The 23,331-nt window shown below is 45.7% G+C and overlaps 1 protein-coding gene across 5 annotated transcripts in view; it reads left to right on the top strand.

Moving 5' to 3' along the window:
* LOC309328751 (neuronal acetylcholine receptor subunit alpha-7) overlaps positions 1-13,100 on the top strand; it is a 95,898-nt gene extending 82,798 nt beyond the window's left edge. For all 5 annotated transcript variants that reach the window (XM_081839080.1, XM_081839078.1, XM_081839081.1 and 2 more), the window contains 4 exons: positions 2,789-2,983; positions 9,004-9,090; positions 10,058-10,167; positions 12,328-13,100. In XM_081839080.1, coding sequence (XP_081695206.1) covers positions 2,789-2,983; positions 9,004-9,090; positions 10,058-10,167; positions 12,328-12,846 — 911 coding nt within the window. In that variant the 3' untranslated portion in view covers positions 12,847-13,100. The remainder of the gene's footprint in view (positions 1-2,788; positions 2,984-9,003; positions 9,091-10,057; positions 10,168-12,327) is intronic.
* Positions 13,101-23,331: the final 10,231 nt, after the last annotated feature.

The raw sequence follows: 23,331 nt of genomic DNA on the forward strand, positions 1-23,331 counted from the left end.
GTGGCCATCACTGCCTCCTGGGGGAAGAAGGTCCAGTGTGCTGCATGATGAAGAAGTACTTTTTCTTCCAACATTCAGCTTCATGGCATGTCCATGAGTCTGGCAGAGTAGAAACTTTATTAATTGTTTTATTACTCTCCCTTCACCATAAGTTCCCAGAATGTATCGTAGCAATTTATAATGAAATATTCAGAACAGTTTAAAGGAAAGTAAACTAAAACACAGTAAGCTATTTTATACTGAGTTGGTCCTTTAGTTCATCTATCTCAGTGTTTCCCAAACTGACTGGCAGCTGCTCTCCAGGGTTTCAGGTGAGGGGATTTCCCAGTCCTACCTGGAGATGCCACTGGGAATTGAACCTGTGACTTTCTTTGTGCAAAGCAGATGCTCTACTGCAGAGCTACAGCTCTGTTTGAATGAAAGGGCTTGGGGGTAAGACTTGCAAAAATTGGCTAAGGGATTTGGGTCTTTCTTCTCTAAAGCACCTAAAGGATAAGCAGAATCTCAGTTAATGCTCTTATACATTGCCTGCATTATCAGTGTTTAATTCTCATAAGCCTGAAGATGAATTTAGCCCCTTGCATTATACAAGTCTTCAAAACAGGCTAAACAGTTTGAACATGCTGCTCTGCACCACACACTTATCTGGAGTTTGCATTGCCCAGGTAGATGCAAACTGCAGCCCAGTGAGAGTGATGTAAAAACTGAGAAATGGCACAGGTGTGGGTGAAATCAGGCCCGATCTTTTTTGAATACAGAAGGTAAGCAGAGTTGGCATGGCAGTAGGGTAAGGATCACTTCCTCCTTCCCCTCAGCCCCTGCCATTGCAAAGGCACCTTACTGGGTTGGGGAAGTGCCAGCCTCGCTCCATGGGAATCACACAGCATTGAACCCTGTTGAGGTGTAAGCCAAGCATCCAGGTTCTCACTGGGCATCCAGAGACAGAGATTCCAGTCAGGCAGAGGCCCCAGCATGAGCTTAGGGCATCCCTCAGCCAGCACTCCCCTCAGGCCCCTTATGGGGGCCCACCTTTCCAATGCTATTCTTGCCCAGTGTCATTTCTGCCAAATTATACAGAATTCATTCAATGCTAAACATAAGTCCACTTGGGGAAAGGTGACCCTCATCCCAACCAGTGGAGCAATTGAGATTGGGAGGGGGAAATCCTTTCCAGCCCTGTCAACCAGTGGCCTAGAAGACCCAGTGAAATTGTAATTCTCATGGCAAAACGGCCTTCCCTTTCCTCATGAGATCTCACAGGGGGATCCCTATTCTGCAAGACCTTAGAAGTGTACTGCCAAGGAGATGTAATTCTACCTCCCTCTTGTTTTCTTGGCTTCTGGTCACCTTGTGTGCAGGTCACACCCAGAATGAGGCTAACAGACCATGGCCTTCCCCCAAGGAAAACTAGGAACTGTAGACTGGTGCGGGTGCTGAGAAGTCTCTTGTAGAAGTACATCTCTCAGGTGTTTCTAACTCTGAGGAAAGAGAGTGAGTTACCAGGGTGAGGAAGAGGAGCCCACTGTTCATACAGATGCCCTGTCTCGTAAGCCACTGAGGCTACAAGTCGTAGTAACATCTGGGTGATCACCCTCCACTGATGGCCATAAAAGTTTGCCTTCCCCAATACGTCTCAGGACAAATCTTGGTCATTTGGGGGTTAACAATATGGTGGTTAGGACAGCGAAAGTGGAATTGTTCCATTACAAGCAGCACTGCCTGTAGCATTAGCAAAACAAATTAAAACAGAACAAAGAAGCCACTTCTACCAAGGGATGGCCTACACATAGCGGCAGCAAAGCTTGACAAAATCCAGGCAGTTTCCTCCACCAACCACTGACCAGAGCTAGATTTGCTTAGCTTCAGCAAGGTGCATACCTCAAGAGAATTTTGACCAGGAAGGAGTAACATTTTTTTGCTACTAGGTAGTGGCTGAGTGATCAGGGGTGCTATGATTGGAGTCAGCAGTGAGTGGGACCTGGGTTCACACACACACACACACACACACACACACACACACGAGATATGCAGGGAGGAGAGTGTTGGTTAAGCCCTGCTAGCTCTGCATCATCCTAAGAACATATGAAGAACCCTGCTGAATGGCCCATCTAGTCCAGCATCCTGTTCTCACAGTGGCCAACTAGATGCCAGACAAGCAGGGCATGAAGGCAACAGCATTCTTCCTACTTGTGATTTACAATTACTGGTGTTCAGAGGCCTGCCCTGCCACCGACAATAGTGGAAGCAGAACATAGTCATCATGGCTAGTAGTCACTGCTAGCCTTATCTTCCCCCTTACAGATGTGCTCCCTCAGCTGCTAAACCTCTGCTTGGTGGGGTGATGGGAGGCAGAGCAGTTTTACATGTGGGTGGAAGCACATGGGATACTCTCCTGACACACACTGTCATCCCCATCACAATCATACTGCTATTCTGACTTGTAGCCTCAATGGCTTACCAGACAGGTATCACACAACCAAAGCAGTATTTGGTAGGCTGGAGAACGATAATTTCTGATGACAGATAATCATTTATTTGTATCAGTTGCTGTCCTTTGCTAAGCTCCTTGAATGGGGAGGCAGCAACCTTTGGAAGCAGGTAGTGATGTTGGTGGTAACAGAGGGGCGGCTGGAGGATCCATGTGGGCTTCAGTGAAGTTCTGCCAGGGCCACAGGTGGCCTGGGAGCCATGAGGTGCCCACATCTGCTCTCAGCAATAACCCTGGGAGACTTTTCTTAGTAATTGCTTTGGTGAAATTCACAGGAGACCTTTTGTCCCACCCCCACAGGTGTTCCCGGGAAAAGAACCGAATCTTTCTATGACTGTTGCAAAGAGCCTTATCCAGATGTGACCTTTACGGTGACGATGCGACGGAGGACTCTGTATTATGGGCTCAATCTTCTCATCCCCTGTGTGCTGATCTCAGCTCTTGCCCTTCTCGTTTTCCTGCTTCCAGCCGACTCTGGGGAGAAGATTTCACTCGGTAAACATATTATTCTATTTGTATATAAGCAAAGCTATTTTGCATGCATTTTCAGCTTAAATGTCACAGTCAGTTTCTGGCAAGGAGAAAGTAGTTACAAGTGGAAACTCTCAAGAAGTCACAGAATGCATGGCCCAGGGATAGAGAGAGAAGGAAGATGAATGAAAAGGGGACAGAACCAATTCATGGCACAATCACAGAAGGAGGGATACTGCAGTGCAGACTGTATATGTACCCTGGAAATGGGATGGATGAATCTGTCAAATGCAATTTCTTTCACTTTCATCCCCCCCCCCCATTCTGAAGTTCAGTTCACTACATTTCTGCACCAGTTTGCATTTTTTTAAAAAGAAGGAAATGTGTCTGTAGTTCTAATGCAGATTTTAAATTCATCCATTTGTTGCATGAATTTTGGCTAGACATTTTTCAAGTATCCCCACCCTCATGAGGGATATTGTACTATTTTTCTGCTAATGTATTGGGATGTGTGGCTGAGTAGGGACAACAGACATAAAGTGTCTCCCCTCCCTCTCCTAGGATGATGTTGACTGCACCCCATTCCATGCCTCGCTAACCCTAAACCCAGGCAATAGCAGCACCCCGTACCTCCACCACCTGCCCCCTCTGACCCAGAAACATGGTGCTGCTGTTTGTTCTTTGCACAGCCACTCAGTCCCACCACAGGAGAAGTCAAGATACTCCAACCGCCTTCAATTAGGGGAAGGTGTGAGAGGGCTGTGTGGGCGTGCCAATGGCAGGTGTGCCATTGGGCCCCCCAATTTTTTTTCAAGGAAGGGACCTCCTCAAAATTCCCTGGCGGCTGTGTGTGCACAGTTTAAGAAAGGTATTGACAAGCTGGAAGGTGTGCAGAGCACGATGACCAAGATGATCAAGGGTCTGGAAACCAAACCTTATGAGAAATGATTAAGGGAGCGGGGTATGTTTAGCATGGAGAAGAGAAGACTGAGAGGTGAACTATCTTGAAATATCTGAAGCAGTGGCGTAGCGTGGGGGGTGCAGGGGGGGCCGGCCGCACCGGGCGCAACATCTGGGGGTTAGGGTTAGGGATAGGGTTAGGGGGCGCAAATCCAGGGTTAGGGGGTGCAAATTACTTGCCTTGCCCTGGGTGCTGACAACCCACGCTACGCCACTGATCTGAAGGGCTGCCATATGGAAGATGTAGCAAGCTTCTTTTTTGCTGCTTCAAAGGGCAAAACCTGAACCAATGGATTACAAGAAAGGAGGTTTGAGCTCAACAATAGGAATAACTTTCAGATGGGAAGAGATTTGGTTCTTTGGTTATAATTATTTCTGCATTGCAGGGGGTTGAAGTGCATTACCCTTGGGATACCTTCCCACTCTGCATCTCTATGATGGATTGTAGAGGCCTTGCAATTGTCCTCCAAAGACCACAGGCCTCTGATCTAGGCCTTGCAATTGTCTAGAATTCTCCTTGTGGAGTTCACAAGAGCTCTTCGTGTGGATTTTTTTATCACGATCATCATCATCATCACCACCATCATTATAGCAGAGCAATGGAAGATATCTATATCTATATCTATATCTATATCTATATCTATATCTATATCTATATCTATATCTATATCTATATCTATATCTATATCTATATCTATATCTATATCTATATCTATATTATCTCTCTCTATATAACTTAAATGAAGCTTTAATTCTTTTTTTTAAAGTCTACTGTGGCTGAATTTAAAAAACAAACAAACAAATAAACAATCCCAGGCTCTCAGTGCCCCACAGGCACTTCTTGCAACAGCCATGAACCCAGGGAAATATAGATGTAGGAAAAGAACAGCAGCCTCCCCGCCCCCTCAAAAATTGCAGGTTTTGAAAGGATCAAACTGTGTACATACCATGAAAGCACATGACATCCCCAAAAGAATCCTGGGAGCTGTAGTCTGCGATTTCAAGCTCTGTGAGGGGTAAACCATAGTTTCCAGGGATATTTTTTTGGGGGGGGGGGGAGGAATCATGCTTAAAATGTATGGTGTATACACAGCCCCAGTCCATCATCTTGGTTCAAAATGGCATCCAACCGTATCCCAACATAGAAGAAAGCCTGCTTCTTGATCTCAAAAACAATCATGTAAAATTTGCTTCTGGTTTTTTAAGAAGTGTCCAAATCCATAGTGAACAAATAACTTTCAAAAAATATATTGTAGAGAAACAGTTATTCTGTAAAAAAATAAAAGTACTGAATCCCAAGCCGGAATTAAGATTGCCGGAAGAAATATTAACAACCTCAGATATGCAGATGACACAACCTTGATGGCAGAAAGTGAGGAGGAATTAAAGAACCTTTTATTGAGGGTGAGAGAGGAGAGCGCAAAATATGGTCTGAAGCTCAACATCAAAAAAACGAAGATCATGGCCACTGATCCCATCACCTCCTGGCAAATAGAAGGGGAAGAAATGCAGGCAGTGAGAGATTTTACTTTCTTGGGCTCCATGATCACTGCAGATGGTGACAGCAGCCACAAAATTAAAAGATGCCTGCTTCTTGGGAGAAAAGCAATGACAAATCTAGACAGCATCTTAAAAAGCAGAGACATCACCTTGCCAACAAAGGTCTGTATAGTTAAAGCTATGGTTTTCCCAGTAGTGATGTATGGAAGTGAGAGCTGGACCATAAGGAAGGCTGGTCGCCGAAGAATTGATGCTTTTGAATTATGGTGCTGGAGGAGACTCTTGAGAGTCCCATGGACTGCAAGAAGATCAAACCTCTCCATTCTTAAGAAAATCAGCCCTGAGTGCTCACTGGAAGGACAGATCCTGAAGCTGAGGCTCCAAGACTTTGGCCACCTCATGAGAAGAGAAGACTCCCTGGAAAAGACCCTGATGTTGGGAAAGATGGAGGGCACAAGGAGAAGGGGACGAAAGAGGACAAGATGGTTGGACAGTGTTCTTGAAGCTACTAGCATGAGTTTGACCAATCTTCGGGAGACAGTGGAAGACAGGAGTGCCTGGCGTGCTCTGGTCCAGGGGGTCACAAAGAGTCGGACATGACTAAACAACTAAACAACTACAACAATGGGCATTTGTTCAGGGTTAAACTTTTGTTCTTGCTTTGTTTGCTATTATTGGGAAAGGACGCATCTGCAAAAGATGGCTCACATTAGCATCTTTCTCTGTGCAAGTGATGAGCAATGAAAAAAAGTGCCAAAGGTCACAATTCACAACTCTACAAAAATACACAGAAGGGAGGAGAAACATTCTGGGCTCTTTCCAAGTAATAGTAGTAGTAGTAGTAGTAGTAGTAGTAATAGTAATAGTAGTAGTAGTAGTAATGCAATTAAGGCTGCACATATAGGAAACAAAGGAAGCCTGCTGTCAGGACTGGAGTCAGACGCAGGTCAGCAAGCAAGAAACAAGAGTTTCTCAGAGAAGCTAACTCTTTATTCAAAGAAACGGCATACAACTCAGCAATACATCTCAGCAGGTATTGCCCCAGTAGAGCAGTTGCCAGGACTGAGCTTCCCCACCTTCACCCACCTCTAAGCCTCCTACTTTGCCAGAAGTTTCCCAAGCAGTCTCAAACTTCAACGGGGCATCTCCAATCTCTGTTCCACTCTGTGCATCACTCTGTGTGTCCTTGGAGACAAGTGGGGAGGGGAGCTTGTCACAGTAGGACAATTTGTATTCTTCTGCAGCCTTTGCCCCACCCCCACCTCTGCTTCAGCCTCTGAGTCAGAACTGCTCTCTGTCACAGGCTCTCCTTGCTCACCAAATCCTGTTGCCCCTTCAGCCTCCAACAACTCACAGAATCATAAAATCGTAGAGTTGGAAGGAACCTCAAGGGTCATCCAATCCAACCCCTGCAATGCAGGAATCTCAGCTAAAGCATCCATGACAGATGATCATCCAACCTCTGCTTAAAAACCTCCAAGAAAGGAGAGTCCAACACCACTTGTGGGAGTCTGTTCCACTGCTGAACAACTCTTACTGTCAGAAAGTCCTGCCCTCCAGAGCAGGAGAAAACAGCTTGTTCCCTCTTCCATGTGACAGCCCTTGAGATATTGGAAGATGGCTGTCATATCTCTCTTATTCTCCTCTTTTCCAGGCTAAACATACCCAGCTCCTTCAAGCACTCCTTGTAAGGCTTGGTTTGTAGACCCTTGATCATTTTGGTTGCCCTCCTCTGCACACATTTCAGCTTGTCAACATCCTTCTTAAATTGTGGTGCATGCCCAGAATTGGACACAGTATTCCAGATGTGGTCTGACCATGTTAGAAGAGAGTGGTACTATTACTTCCCTTGATCTGGACACTAGGCTTTTGTTGATGCAGCCTAGAATAGCATTGGATTTTTTTTGCTGCTGCATCACACCGTTGACTCATGTTCAGCTTGTGGTCCACTAAGACCCCTAGATCCTTTTCAAATGTACCACTGGCAAGTCAGGTGTCCCCCATCTTATATTTATGCATCTGGTTCTTCCTGCCTAAATGCAGAACTGTACATTTGTCCCTATTGAAATTCATTTTGTTAACTTGTGCCCAGTTCTCCAATCTGTTAAGGTCATTTTGTATCCCGATTCTGTCTTCTGCATTATTAGCTACCCCTCCCAGTTTGGTGTCATCTGCAAATTTCATGAGCATTCCCTTAATTCCTTTGTCCAAGTCTTTTTAATAAACACATTGAACAACAACGTGCCCAGGACACCACCATGCAGCACCCCACTTGTCACTTTTCCCCAGGATGGTGAGGAACCATTAATGAGTACTCTTTGGGTTCAGTCAGTCATCCAGCTACAAATCCACCTAAAAGTTACCTCGTTCAACCTACATTTTACTAGCTTCCTCAGTGGGGACTTTGTCAAAAGCCTTACTGAAGTTAAGATACACTATGTCCACAGCATTCCCCATATCCACCCAATTTGTAACTCTATCAAAAAAAGGAATGAGATTCATCTGACATGACTTGTTTTTGAGAAACCCATGCTGGGTCTTAGTCATCACAGCATCCTTTTCTAAGTGCTTACAGATTGACTGTTGAATTATGTGTTCTAGGACATTTTATGGTATTGATATCAAGCTCACCAGTCAGTAGTTACCTGGTTTTTCTGCCTCCCGCCTTTTGAAGTTGGGGACATTTGTCCGCCTCCAGTCTGCGGGGACCTCACCTGTTCTCTAAGAATTCTCAAAGGTCATAGACAAAGGCTCTGAGATTACACCCGCAAGCTCCTTCATCAGGTTGATCAAGTTCATCAGGTCCTGGAGATCTGAATTCATTTAAAGCAGCTAGGTGTTTCCTTACCACCTCTTTTCCTATATTGCACAGCAGCTCCCTCCTTACACCATTTATTCTGTTATCGCCAGGTTGGGCATCACTTTCCTTTTGGGTGAAGACAGAGGCAAAGCAGGTGCTGAGCACTTCTACTTTCTCTCTGTCACCCAATAGCGTTTCTCCATCTTCTCCATACAGAGGACCTACAACTTGCTTGTTCTTCCTCTTGGTTCAAACATAGCCACAGAAACCTTTTAAATTATTTTAAACCTCTCTTGCAAGCTCATTCTGAGCTTTAGCCAGCCTGACCTTCACCTTGCAACTGTTGGCTAGTTGTGTCTACTCCTCTTTTGTGATTTCCCCTTTCTTCCATTTCTTACACATCCTTGTTGGAGTTGTCTGCCTTTGGAATTGTCTGCCTTCAATATTTCTCCTTATAGAATCTCCCATCCTTCTTGGACTCCCTTCTCTTTGACTATTTCTGACCACAGGATCTCACCCACATGTCCTAGTGTTATATGAGAGGGTGAAGCTTTTCTTTATCTTCTCTCTATATATCATGAATAATTTATAAACTTCTATCATGTCACCTCTTACTTGCCTTTTTTTCTAAATAAAAAAGCCCCAAGCTCTGCAACCTTTCCTTGTAGGGGAAGAAATACATATTTTCATTAGTATGTGAGCCTCTTAATAATTTCATTCCTCTTTTCCTCAACCCCGAGAGTGCCTTTATGTCTTGATTCCATACCAATACTTTGCCTTTCAGGAATCACCGTTTTACTCTCCCTCACAGTGTTTATGCTCCTGGTGGCCGAAATTATGCCAGCAACATCTGATTCAGTGCCATTAATAGGTGAGTAACAGCAGAATTAATGTTCAGTGAGCAATTTTATATTCAAACTTGCAACAAGGCCACAATAATATAGATCAGGAATTGTGTGTGTTCAGTAGATTTACTGGTTTAGAAGTCTTGGCTTATGGTTTGGGGGTAGGAAATTGCACAGTTGGCAAATATTCAGTGAGGAAAGAAATTACAATGCTTAAAAGTAAAAGGTTTATGCTGTGGTGCTGGTAGCCAATTAAGTGGTTAATTCTACTGCCATGACCCAGAGCCTCCAACATGTAGGGGCTTCTAATCTCTTCATTCATTCTATAAAAAGAGAGTCAGTGTGGTTACACCAGGGTTCAAATCCGCATTGGGTGACCTTGGGTCACTGCCTCTCAGTCTAACCCAACTCACAGATTTGTTGTGAGGATAAAATGGAGAAGGGGAGAACCAGAGACACCACCTTGGGCTCCTTGGAGGAGAGGTGAGGTATAAATGCAATGAATAAATAAAAGGAATTAAATACTGCACATGTGCAGAAGTATTTCCTGTCTTGCACTCATCCTGTGCTTACTTTCTGGCAGGATAGAATAAAATGCCCATATCCACAGGGGGCTCTGTGCACTCCAATAATTGTGGAGTTGGAAGGGACTACAAGGGTCATCTAGTTCAACTCCCTGCCATGCAGGAATCTCCCCAATGTAGGGCTCAAACCCATGATCCTGAGATTAAGTCTCATGCTCTACCAACTGCACTGTCCTCTCTCCCGTGGCTTTCCAGACTGTCCTTAGACTCAAGCTTCCATCAGTCCCCAGCCAGCATGGCCAGTGGCCAGGAATGGTGGGAGTTGTAGTCCAACAGCGTTTGGACTACAATGTTAGACTATTAGGTGAATGACAGCTATTTGAAGTGGCATTGCAGCCTAAATTCTCCCCATAACCTGGTCATTATTTCCTCCTCCTCCTCTTCATCGTCTTCTCCTCTCCATTTGCAGCACAGTATTTTGCAAGCACCATGATTATTGTCGGACTTTCAGTTGTGGTTACCGTGATCGTTTTGCAGTATCACCACCATGATCCAGATGGGGGGAAAATGCCCAAGTGGGTAAGAGCCCAGATGATGCATATTTTCCCCTCCCTGTCTATATATAACTGAAACCCTGCAGATCACAGTCCTGCTACAGGAGCAGGCAAGTCATTCTTGTTCCCCAGATATTAGTTGGATGAGGCAGCAAACGGAAATGGATTGATAGCACATATGTCTTTGCAAGCATAGTTCAGCCATACATCAGAGATGGGGGACCTGTGGCCATTCAGCCACCATGGCCAATGGTCAAGGATGATGGGAGGTGGAGTTCTGGAGGCAACAGGTCAGGAGCATTGCTAGTGAGTGGCTCAGGGGACCTGAACCTTGGATTTTTCTGCCTGGTCCCTGGTCTCCTATCCTTCTAACTTCAAAAAACATTTCTAAAAATCTTTACTTATGAAGTAGCTGGACGTGCTTCAAACTGCAGTCAGATCTCAGCCATTGGAGCAGATTCTACTCATCCCAAACAAACATATGTATGCATTTGTGTCTTCAGACTTCACTATGTTTAAATACATACTCCTTCTATGTTGTCAAATGAAAGGCAGTATGTTAGGCTGTATGGAATAAGGCATCAAGGTCCATCATGATGCCCTCCCATAAAAATGATCTCAGGACTTCTGCTTGAGACCTTTGTGAGCTGTTACCAGTCAGGGCTGCGTGTGCTAGGCAAGATGGACCATTGATTTTGCTAATCACCAGGTAGTTTCTTAACAAACAAACAGTAGAGAGGATGAAGACAGGATATTCAAAAGTGGTTTATGAGTTTCTGTGAGATCTTTTTTTTGCATTAGGTGATATATATATCCCCAACATCTGGTTTAAGAATAGCTCTTAAACATTCCTGCACCAAGAGAGTTTGAACTGTCAATAAAAAAAGCAAAACTGAAGATGATTAAAAATAGTGTGTTAAATATGATTGAAAACAGTATTTTGATTTTGGAGAGTTTGAGATGAAAACAGGAGGAAACTGGGCAAATTGCAAAGCCTAGACATTATTGTCTTGAGAGAGAGAGAGAGAGAGAGAGAGAGAGAGAGAGAGAGAGAGAGATCTGAACAAAAAGGTTTTTGTAAAGTAGTTTATCTGGAAGACACTTTGCACATGTGTGGCTCAGAAGCCAATGGGGAGGTTTGATTTCACAAGACCCTGGCTCATACACAGGGCCAGCCAAAAACATTTTGGCCCCTGAGGTGGACCCCAAAATGGAGCCCCTCTCCTCACTAGGGAAGAAAGGGTGATGGAAGAACTACATCAGGAACGGGGCGGGGAGGGGAGAGAAAGATCTAAATTGGAATCTGCTGCCCCCGTGGATCTTGCTGCCTGAGGCGGTTGCCTCATCTTGCCTCATGGGTGGGCCAGCCCTGCTCATACATTCAGCTAGGATAGGACAGTTTGGCAGTAGAAGAAGTAGAGAAGCAACAGGAGCCTTTTTGTAGTATCCAGTACAACCTGGGCCATCCAAGTGTGTACCTAATTAATATGATCTTTCCCACACTATTTTGAGGGGAGAATTGTGTAAGCTGGCCTTCATGTGACTGGCTAGTCATGTAACTAGCACATGTGGCCCTCCAGATGTTGCTGAACTAAAACTCCCATCATCCCTTACCATTGGCCATGTTGGCTGATGGAAGCAGGAGTCAAATAACATCTGGAGGGTCACAGGTAGGGATGGAAAGAATCGTAGAACTGTAGAGTTGGTAGGGAACCCAGGGGTCATCCAGCCCAATGTCCTGCAATGAAGAATCACTGCTAAAGAATCCCTGGCAGATGGCCATACAACCTCCATTTAAAAACTTCCAGTGAAGGAGGGTCCACCACCTTCTACGGTAGTCCATTTCATAGTCCAACAGCACTTACTTTCTTCCTAAAGTTATCTAGCAACACCTGGAGAGCCACAGGAGCCCATCCCTGTTTCGGCTGGATATTCTAGGCATTGAACCTGGCACCTCCTGCATGCTAAGAATGTGCTCCTTTGGGCTCCCCTTTAAAGACTGCTCCTCCTCCTCCACACTCTTGTAGTGCTAGCCCCCAACTGAATGTATGAACCAGAGTGGAGTGCAGGCACAGGGCTCATTGGTCAATGACCTTACCATTGCTAGACAAGCAAGTAACATGCAAGGGGCCAGATATCTTCCAAGATATAATAGCTACGGTGTGTTTTTATACATGTTTCCCAGACCAGAATCATCCTTCTCAACTGGTGTGCCTGGTTCCTGAGAATGAAAAGACCAGGGGAGGACAAAGTGCGACCAGCATGCCAGCATAAACAGCGTCGATGCAGTATGTCCAGCATAGATGTAAACACTGTGAGTGGGCAGCAATCCAGTAATGGGAATATGCTCTACATAGGCTTCAGAGGCCTGGAAGGTGTCCATTGCACCCCTACCACTGATTCCGGTGTGATCTGTGGGAGAATGACTTGCTCCCCGACTGACGAAGACAACCTCCTTCACAGTGGACATCCGTCTGAAACTGACCCAGAACTGGCAAAGATCCTAGAGGAGGTCCGATATATTGCCAACCGGTTCCGAGACCAGGATGAGGCAGAAGCCATTTGCAATGAATGGAAGTTTGCTGCTTCTGTTGTGGACCGCCTCTGTTTGATGGCGTTTTCAGTCTTCACAATAATTTGTACCATTGGCATCTTAATGTCGGCCCCCAATTTTGTAGAGGCTGTTTCTAAAGATTTTGCTTGACCTGCACTTGTGGACTTGCAAAAAAAGGGGGTTTTTTATGTTGGCAATCTATTAAAATATGTTAAGTAGCAATAGCATATTTAGTGCACTTGGCTTATATAGGATGATTGGATGCAAACTTCTTTTGGGAGGTGCAGCCTAAGAAACGGACAGTATCAGTGTTAATAGCCTTGGCAACTGCTGGGGCCTTCTGTATACGGCACCATCTCCCCAATTTACCAAATCTGGTGCCCAGAATAAATTATTTAAGTCTATTTGCATCTTCTTTGTATTGTTTATTTTTATGTTCCTATATGCCTTCACACTTTCCCACCCCACATGTTAGACACGGTCTTTATTTCAAAAGAGATGAGAACCAGAGGCCATTGGGATGGCAAATTGAGCACCAGGTCCTCATTTCCATACATGGAAAGCTAGCACACCTGGAGTACATACAGAATATAGGCAACTCTGATCATTTGTGTTCCTGCCAAATGGTTACCAGATTTGGTCTTGATGACTACTGATAGGAACAGTGGAGGCTGGCCCACTGGGGGGCAGGGGGAACTGCCCCACCAACCTCAGCCTGCCCTCAGCCAGCCCCACCTGCCTTCCTTCCTACTTACAAGTAGTCAAGGGGCTTGCCTTGTCTGCCAGCTCCATCCTCCTTGATCTCAGTATTGCCCCTTTTACATCTCAGCAGTAGGGAGGAAGACTGGGACAAAACTATTAATTGGTTCTGCCTGTCATTGACTCTGGCTCCACATCCTGTTGGCCTCTCCTCCTTCCACCCCACAAATCCCAATGGACAACAATCTCCAGTGCATAGGAAGGACTCCTGCATGAGTGCCTAAGGGCCCTGCTCCTGCCACTCACCACTTGGCCCAGGGTGGGGCCTGACAGGCCTCATAAGGACGGTTGCTGCTACTGCTGCTGCTGTCCAGGAGGACTCGGAGGGGTGCAGAGTTCTTTTTAAAATGTTTTGAAATTTTCTTTTTCCCTTTTGAATTTTTTTTTTGGGGGGGTGGGGGGTGGGATGGATGTTTGGTTGGGCTCGGGAATTTGTTTGATTTTGATGTGTTTGTAATTTTTACAGTTTTTTGTTAGTATTGTTTTATTGTGTGTTTTTTAAAAAGAGTTTTATTTTGTTCTTAAGGGGAGGGCTGCCGGGGAGTGGGTCCCAGCCAACAAAATGGCTGGAGCATGTTCCACAGGGGGGGATGCACTGGGACAACCGATCTCAGTGATCACGGGTAGGAGGAGGAGTTAAGCTAAGACCAGACCATGTCATTACAGAGGAGGCAGGCTTAGTCGTTGTCTGAGGACTATCCCTGCCTCCGGGTCTGGTCCTGACTGGGCGTATACTAGAATCAGCAAGGGATACCCACATGACCTGAAGGTGCTGCTGTGCAATGCTAGGTCAATGATTCATAAGACCACTGCCATCCATGACTTGATCATGGATGGAGGACTTGACCTGGCATGTGTAACAGAGACTTGGTTGGATGAAGCACATGGGCCTGTCCTTGCCGCTGCTTGTCCACCAGGTTTCTCTTACGCACAGCAACCCAGGCCTTGTGGGTGGGGAGGGGGGTTGAAGTCATTTTTAGGAAGTCACTAGCTTGCATCAGGTGTCCTACTGGGAAAAGCCAGTTCTCTGAGTGCATGTTCTGGAAGTTGGGCAATAGGGGCAGTACAGGATTCCTTTTGGTGTACCGATCTCCCCCCTGTACCAAGGATTTCCTGCCCGAGCTGCTTCAGGTCATGGCGGATGTTCTCCCGGAGACACCTAGTTTGGTTGTCCTAGGGAATTTTAACATCCATGCCAACATGACCTTACAAGGGGCTGCTCGGGACTTCGTGGAAAGCATGGCCTCCATGGGGCTGTCCCTGAATAGGTTTGGCCAAACCCATAGCCGTGGACATGCCTTGGGCCTGGTGTTTACCTCTATGGGTGTTGGTGATCTGACATTAAGTAAAAGCAAAACGAAAGAAGTGCCATGGTCAGATCACTTCCTGGTGCAAGTGGACTTCTCCACGACCCTTCCCCTCTGCAGGGAGGTGGGACCAATTTGGATGGTCCACCCCTGCCACTTAATGGATCCAAATGGTTTCCAGAGAGTGGTAGGGGATGCTTTATCCCATATTGATGGCCTTTCAGCTGATTCCCTGGTGGCCCGTTGGAATGCAGAGTTAACCAGGGCTATCGACTGTCTGGCTCCGAAGCGCCCTCTCTGATTGCATGGAGCCCAGACAGCCCCGTGGTTTCTGAGGGCGATGAAACAATCGATGAGACGGCTAAAGTGCCGGTGGCGGATAACTCATTCTGAAGCTGACACGGGTTAGAGCTCAATGTCAAGCCTACCAAGTGGCGGTAGCGATGGCGAAGAAGACTTTCTTCACTGCCTCTATTGCATCTGCAGAAAACAGCAGCAGGAGACTCTTTCAGGTGGTTTGCAATTTAGTGGAACCACCTGCTACATTGGGGCCTAGTACGGGCCACATGATCTCCTACAATGATTTTGCAAAGTTTTTTGCGGATAAAGTTACTCAGATTTGGGAAGAGGTAGACTCCACCGTGGGAGCAGGGCTGGGGAGGGAGAGTGCTGGAGTCCTGTCTAGTCAAGTTGCATGGGATCAATTCCAATCTGTTACCTCCGAGGATGTGGACAGGCTGCTTGGACGAGTGAAACCAACCACCTTTCTCCTTGATCCTTGCCCATCCTGGCTTATAAAAGCTAGCTGGGAAGGGCTGGGCGATGGGCTTCGTGGGTGGTGAATGCTTCTCTCTGTGAGGGAGCCTTCCCAGATCTGCTGAAAGAGGTGGTTATTAAACCGCTTCTTTAAAAACCATCTTTAGATGCGGCCAATATGGCCAACTATCGCCCAGTCTCAAATCTTCCATTCTTGGGCAAGGTGATTGAGTGAGTGGTTGCTGAACAACTCCAGGCATGCCTGGAAGAAGCGGACCATTTGGATCCCTTCCAGTCGGGATTCAGGCCTCATCATGGGACTTGAACTGCCTTGGTCGCACTGGTCGATAATCTCCGGCGGGCTAGGGACAAAGGTGAGAGCTGTTTCCTAGTTCTGCTGGATCTCTCAGCGGCTTTTGACACCATTGACCATAACATCCTTCTGGACCATCTAGAGGGGCTGGGACCTGGGGGCACTGTTATACAGTGGTTCCGCTCCTTCCTCCTAGGCCGTGTTCAGAAAGTGGTGGTGGCGGATGAGTGTTCAGACCCCATGGCTCTCACTTGTGGGGTGCCTCAGGGTTCTGTCCTCTCCCCCATGCTCTTCAACATCTACATGCAGCCGCTGGGAGAGGGGGGTTGGGCTGAGTGTTCATCAGTATGCGGATGATACCCAGCTCTACCTCACTTTCAAATCGAAACCAGTGAAGGCGGTGAAGGTCCTGTGTGAGTGTCTGAAGGTGGTTGGAGGATGGTTGGCGGCTAACAGATTGAGGTTGAATCCTGACAAGACAGAAGTACTGTTTTGGGGGGACAGGAGGCGGGCAGGTTTTGAGGATTCCCTGGTCCTGAATGGGGTAACTGTGCCCCTGAAAGACCAGGTGCGCAGCCTGCGAGTCATTTTGGACTCACAGTTGTCCATGGAGGCACAGGTCAATTCTGTGTCTAGGACAGCTGTTTATCAGCTCCATCTGGTATGCAGGCTGAGACCTTACCTGCCTGTGGACTGTCTTGCCAGAGTGGTGCATGCTCTGGTTATCTCTTGCTTGGACTACTGCAATGCGCTCTACATGGGGCAACCTTTGAAGGTGACCTACAAAGGTGAAACTACAACTAATCCAGAATGCGGCAGCTAGATTGGTGACTGGGAGCAGCTGCCAAGACCATATAACATCAGTCTTGAAAGACCTACACTGGCTCCCAGTACGTTTCCAAGCACAATTCAAAGTGCTGGTGCCTTTAAAGCCCTAAACGGCCTCGGCCCAGTATACCTGAAGGAGCGTATCCACCTCCATCGTTCTGCCTGGACACTGAGGTCCAGCGCTGAGGGCCTTCTCCCTTGCTGTGAGAAGCCAAGTTACAGGGAATCAGGCAGAGGGCCTTCTTGGTGGTGGCGCCCGCCCTGTGGAACACCCTCCTGTCAGATGTCAAGGAAATAAACAACTATCTGACTTTTAGAAGACATCTGAAGGCAGCCCTGTTTAGGGAAGCTTTTAATGTTTAATAGGTTATTGTATTTTAGTGTTTTGTTGGAAGCCGCCCAGAGTGGCTGGGGAAACCCAGCCAGATGGGCGGGGTAATAATAATAATAATAATAATAATAATAATAATAATAATAATAATAATGTTCAGCACTGAGATATTCTTTGCCTTCCCCCTCCCAGGAACTATGCTACATCATGACAAAGTAATGATCTGGTGGGGACTCTTGCAACAAAATGGCTGCACCCCTTTTTGCCCCCAGAAGCCTCCATCACAGTGACACTACATCACCAAGTAATGTAACATCAGAGGGGTTTTGAGGTGAGAAAAGTGTGGTCACCAATGGGGCTTCTGAGAGGAGCTCAATAGTAATGTGAAGTAATGGTTCCCCCAATTTTACCCCCTTGAAAATTGCCAGGTAGCATTCAGCCCTGCTTTTCCATGGTGTGAAGCTTTTTGTGGATAACCTTTGGTTCAGCCTTCTTAAAAACCACATTTTAACAGCTCTTTTTGGCTCAATAATGCTATTTGGCTCTGTCAAAACACTTTCACGTTGAACCAGATGCTAATGGGCCTACATTAGGTCAGACCCATCACATTTATTTATTATTTGATAGTTGACATTATAGTTTATAAACCACCCTAGAAAGGCCTCTGGAAGCCATGTAGAGAACATAAAAGGGAAAGTACAATAACTATAAAACAACCAAATAAAAACAATGTTTGAACAGCAGGTGGAAAAATGTACACAGACTCAACAGCAAAAGCAAACAGCTCCCTTAAACCAAGCAATTTGAGGAGGGACAGACTAGTACTGAAGGCTCAGCAAACGAAACTGAAGCAAAGCTCAGGGCAAAGCAATGCAAAGTTTAGTTCAGGTTCTAGCTAGCGCCCTGGAGAGTGCTCCCATGCAGGCTCTCAAGTTGGAAAATTGTATGAGCAGGTTCAAATGTTGCTTCAGGTAGAGTCCCAGAGTGATACCTGTCTGGATGGTTAGCTCTTTTTGTTGAAGGGGCTTTGCCTGCTTAAGCAACCGTCAGCTTCACTGGGATGGTGGCCCCTGTGGCTTCATTGGGACTTCTGGGCAAAAAGCTTTGGATGATGGGAGTACAACCTCCTCACACTGGGAGATGGTAGAGAGATGGGCTCTTGGTGCAAAGGGGCGTCACTTGGACTCATCACTGAAGCTGGTTCTTCCTCCTCCTCTGACACTTCACTCGTGTACATGGCTTCATATCCTGAATTTTGTCCAGGTTCATGATAAAAATCTTATTGATGACAAAGAATAGCTATGGTCTGAAGGCATATCTAACCACACTTTCTGAAGCAAAACATGTCTGTTTCAAGTCAATGCCTGGGAAGTCAAGTCAACCACGTGGGAAGGAACCTCATGTCCATTGCCCTGAGTTCTAATCTATAAGAAGGTCAGGATATAAACGCATCATGAATAAATAACTGATGTGGCATTTGAAATCTTACTGAAAAAATATTCTTACTCTCAATAATCTTTTGGCTTTCCTCAATATTCGTTAAATATTTTGCTCAAAGAGATGCTTCCAAGTCTGATTTGAAATTCCACTGACAACTGTGGGAACTAGACCGCCCTAGGTAAAGGCAAACAAGGTAAAGGACCCCTGGATGATTAAGTCCAGTCAAAGGTGACTATGGGGTTGTGGCGCTCATCTCGCTTCAGGCCGAGGGAGCCACCGTTTGTCCACAGACAGCTTTCCGGGTCATATGGCCAGCAGGACTAAACCGCTTCTGGTGCATGGAGGACCATGACAAGTGCCAGAGCTCACAGAAATGCCGTTTACCTTCCTGCCAGAGTGGTACCTATTTATCTTTGACATGCTTTTGAACTGCTAGGTTGGCAGGAGCTGGCACAGAGCAACAGGAGCTCACCCCATTGTGGGGATTCGAACCGCCAACCTTCCGATTGGCAAGCCCAAGAGACTAGACCGCCCTATCCCCACCCAAAGTTATGTTAAGTTCCTAACTGAAATTAATTTGATTTTTTGCAAAGTCCCACTGAGATTTTGTTAAAAATGAGAATGCCTGCAATTCAGCTTTGAACTTCACTTTGAGCCAAATTATGTTGAAGATGCTGGTTATGTCTGAATATACTGAACACATCTGAAGGCAGCCCTGTTTAGGGAAGTTTTTAATGTTTGAAGTTTTATTCTGTTTTTAATATTCTGATGGAAGCCACCCAGAATGGCTGGGGATGCCCAGCCAGATGGGCGGGGTATACATAAATTATTATTATTATTATTTATTATACTGAACAAGGTCAAGAATGAATGCGTAGTGCTGCAAAAACAAAAATACAAGAAAAAGGGGGGAGAGCTGCAAAATGCAGAGTCTGGCCACTTAGATAACCAGTAATTGAACTGATCAGTGGGTAGCATGGGGAGATGTTGGCGATTAAATGCCGCTCCTTGTTTTCATTCCCAAATACCTGATCACAACCACATGTTCTGTGACTATGCAACTCTGCCTTTTGGGGTGGACTGTCGTTCAGTAGTAGAGCGCTTGTCTTCTTTGCAAAAGCTCCCCATTCCAGTCCCCACCATTTCCCTGTAGGAATGGGAATGTCCCCTGTCAGAAACACTGGAAAGCCAGTGCCCATCAATGTAGACAGCAATGAACTAGACCAGGGGTCAGCAAACCTTTTCAGCAGGGGGCCAGTCCACTGTTCCTCAGACCTTGGGGGGGGGGCAGACTATATTTTGAAAAAAACACACACGAATGAATTCCTATGTCCCACAAATAACCCAGAGATGCATTTTAAATAAAAGCACACATTCTACTCGTAAAAACATGCTTATTCCTGGACCATCCACCGGCTGGATTTAGAAGGTGATTGGGCCAGATCCAGCACCCGGGCCTTAGTTTGCCTACCCATGAACTAGACGGAACAATGGTCTGACTCTGTATAAGACAATTTTATATGTTCCATACATCACAGTACAAATTGCAGTCTAAGGTCACGCGGCAGCTAGACTGGTGAGTGGGAGTGGTCGCCGAGACCACATAACACTGGTCTTAAAAGGCCTACATTGGCTCCCAGTACGTTTCCAAGCACGGTTCAAAGTGTTGGTGCTGACCTTTAAAGCCCTTTAAAGCGGGATTCTGAGAGGGTCGTTCGACCATCTACCAGTGTTTAGTTCTCCAACATCTAATAGAGAAGTACTCATCTAGTAAAACTGCTTCTCTTTCTGTGGCCTTTATTGACTTCAGAGGAGCTTTTGACTCTATTTCCAGAACAAAGCTATGGGAAAAAGTGGAGACCTCAACACTAGATAGACGCCTGCTATACCTAATACACATGTTACATGAAGCGACCTCATTAAAAGTGTGTTGTACCTCCCAAGGCCACTTACGCAATGCAATAGAAACCGAGAAAGGAGTCAAACAAGGATGCATACTGGCCCCATCCTTGTTCAATTATTCTATAAATGATATGATCCCTTATTTTCCGCAATATAAATTTCCATCCTCCAAAACTTACAGGAAATCCTATTTCGGTGCCGCTTTACACAGACAACACTGCAATCCTCTCTAAAACACTGATTGGCCTTAAAACAGCCATGAAAACACTCGCTGCGTATTGTAAAGAGAGCCAATTGGATCTCAACTGCCAAAAACCCCAAATCATGGTCTTTGCCAAGAGGCCCAAATCATGTGTATGGTAAGTACATCGACGGACATAAGATTGAGCAGGTCACCCGCTTTAAATACCTGGGTATAGCCCTTCACTCACCAGGAAGCTGGATGTTGTTGGGTTTTTTAAGTCAAGATTTCAACAGCCATCAAAAATTTAAAATTCTAGGTGTAAAAGACCTCTTTAAAAAACCTAACATTGAAATATTAATTTCTAATCTTTACAATAAACTTGTAAAACATGACAGTTTGTCCTAATATTACAGAAGGGCAGCCAGGTTTAAGTTTCCTTAGTAGGTCTATGGCTGAGGTACAATTTGAACCTGGAATTCTTGATTTCATAGAATCATAGAATTTGTAGAGTTGGAAAGAACCCTGTGTCACTTGTCCAACCCCCTGAATGCAGGAATCAGAGCTAAAGAATCCCATGCAATCTGTGTTTAAAAATCTCCAATGAAGGAGAGTCCACCACTTTCCAAGAGAGCTGGTTCCACTGTCAAACAGCTTTTACGAACTAAAACTTATTTCAAATGTTTTGTTGGAATTTCCTTTCTTGTAATTTGTATCTGTTGGTTCAGGTCCTACTTTCTGGATCAGCAGAAAACAAGATCCTTTCATCTTTCAATCTTCTCTTCTCCAGGCTCAACATACTGAATTCTTCTAAACATTCATCATAATGCTCAATTACCCCACACTTTATCATTTTGATTTCCCTCCTCTGCAACATTCTTCTTAAACTGTGGTGCCCATGACTGGACATAGTCCCCACATGGGGACTGAAACAAGCCAGAATAGAGAGGTAATATGACTTGATCTGGACACTAGACTTAAAATAGAATCATAGAGTTGGAAGAGACCACAAAGGCCATCGAGTCCAACCCCCTGCCAAGCAGGAAACACCATCAGAGCACTCCTGACATATGGCTGTCAAGCCTCTGCTTAAAGACCTCCAAAGAAGGAGACTCCACCACACTCCTTGGCAGCAAATTCCACTGTCGAACAGCTCTTACTGTCAGGAAGTTCTTCCTAATGTTGATACAGCCCAGTATAGCATTAGCTTTTTTGCAGCTGCATCACACTGTTGACTCATGTTCAGCTTGTGGTCCACCAAGACCCCTAGATCCTTTTCACATATGCTACTAGTAAGACAGGTGTCTCCCATATTATATTTGTGCATCAGGTTCTTCCTGCCTAAGAGCAGAACCTGACATTTGTTCCTATTGAAATTCATTTTGTTAGTTTGTTTTGTTAGTTTGGGCCCGAGGTTTTTTCTGTAGCAATCTGTCATCTGCAAATTTGATGAGCATTCCCTCAATTCCTTCATCTCAGTAATTTATAAAGATGTCGAACAAGATATGTAGTTGAGAACTCAGTCTCTTGACCTCAGGATTTCACCAGGCCCCCAAAATCCCCTGCTATATTTTTTGCTTCTTTGGCCCAACTTTTGGCCCGAATCCCTTCCATGAGTTGAGTTCAGAAGCCATCAATATCCCTTGCTGCAGCGTCACAAACTGCATAATTGAATTGCGAAATGATGTATGCCAGGAACTGTCACAAGTCTACAAATAATCTATAGCCCCTTTCCACAGATGGTAGCAACATTGATTTCCCATTCTCCTCGGGGGGAGAGGGGAGGAAAGTAGACATGCCATAAAAACCATTTGAAAATGTTCCCCTTCTCCTTAAATAAGGAATATGTCAAATCTATTCATCTGACTGAAACTCAAGCGGCATGAGTGAATGCAATAGATCAAGGCCCATGGCAGAGGAACCTAACTTTAAGCCTTGACTTGAGGCTGGAATGAGACTTCTTTTAAAAATTCTAGTGGTCCACCCTTGACAATATTGGAAGAATAATGAGAAAGGATACAATTCAGGGTCCCTTTTGCATACACAGGGAATCAGACCCTGAAGGGTTATGGGGAGGGGGGAGGAGCAGCTGTTCTCAGTGGCTGCTCCACTATCCCACCCCAAATTATGAAATTCTTCCCACCAAAGATCCACCAAAGTCCAGATTTGAGTAACTGGTTTTTCAGAGTCTGACCTATGAGGATGAAGTAGAACAAGGGTCGGCAAGGCTTACCGGGCATGGGCCGGATCACTCCCGTAGAGATCCTCTGTGGTCCGGGCCAGTGCATCTGCGCATGTCCGCAGCACTGGAAATCGCTTCTGTGCATGGCCAGATACCAAAAATTGCACCTGCATAGAAGCAATTTTTGGCATCTGGGCATGCACAGAAGTGATTTCCGCCACCACGGAAGACAGTCCTCACACCGTGCTGGGCTGCTTTAGTGCAGCATGTGGGAACTCGCCGAGTGGGTGGCTTGGTTCGGGGGCGGCTTGTGGGCTGGTTAAATGGCCTCCGTGCGCCACTTCCGGCCCATGGGCCTTAGGTTGCCGACCCCTGAAGTAGAGGAACAAAGGAGAAATGCCATCAGATTAAATTGAATTGTGCTCTGTTTTGCTGTAGGGTTACTGTTTGCTGCTTTGCTTTTTGTTATCTTGGGACAGGGCAGAATGATATAATCATAGAATCAAGGAGTTGTAGAGTTGGAATGAACCACAAGGGTCATGGAGTCCAATCCCCTGCAATGCAGGACTCTTTTGCCAAATGTTGGGGCTTGAACCCACAAACATGAGATTAAGAGTCTCATGCTCTATCAACTGA

Source organism: Podarcis erhardii (genome assembly GCF_964252035.2).
Source record: "Podarcis erhardii genome assembly, chromosome: 14".
Classification (NCBI taxonomy): domain Eukaryota; kingdom Metazoa; phylum Chordata; class Lepidosauria; order Squamata; family Lacertidae; genus Podarcis; species Podarcis erhardii.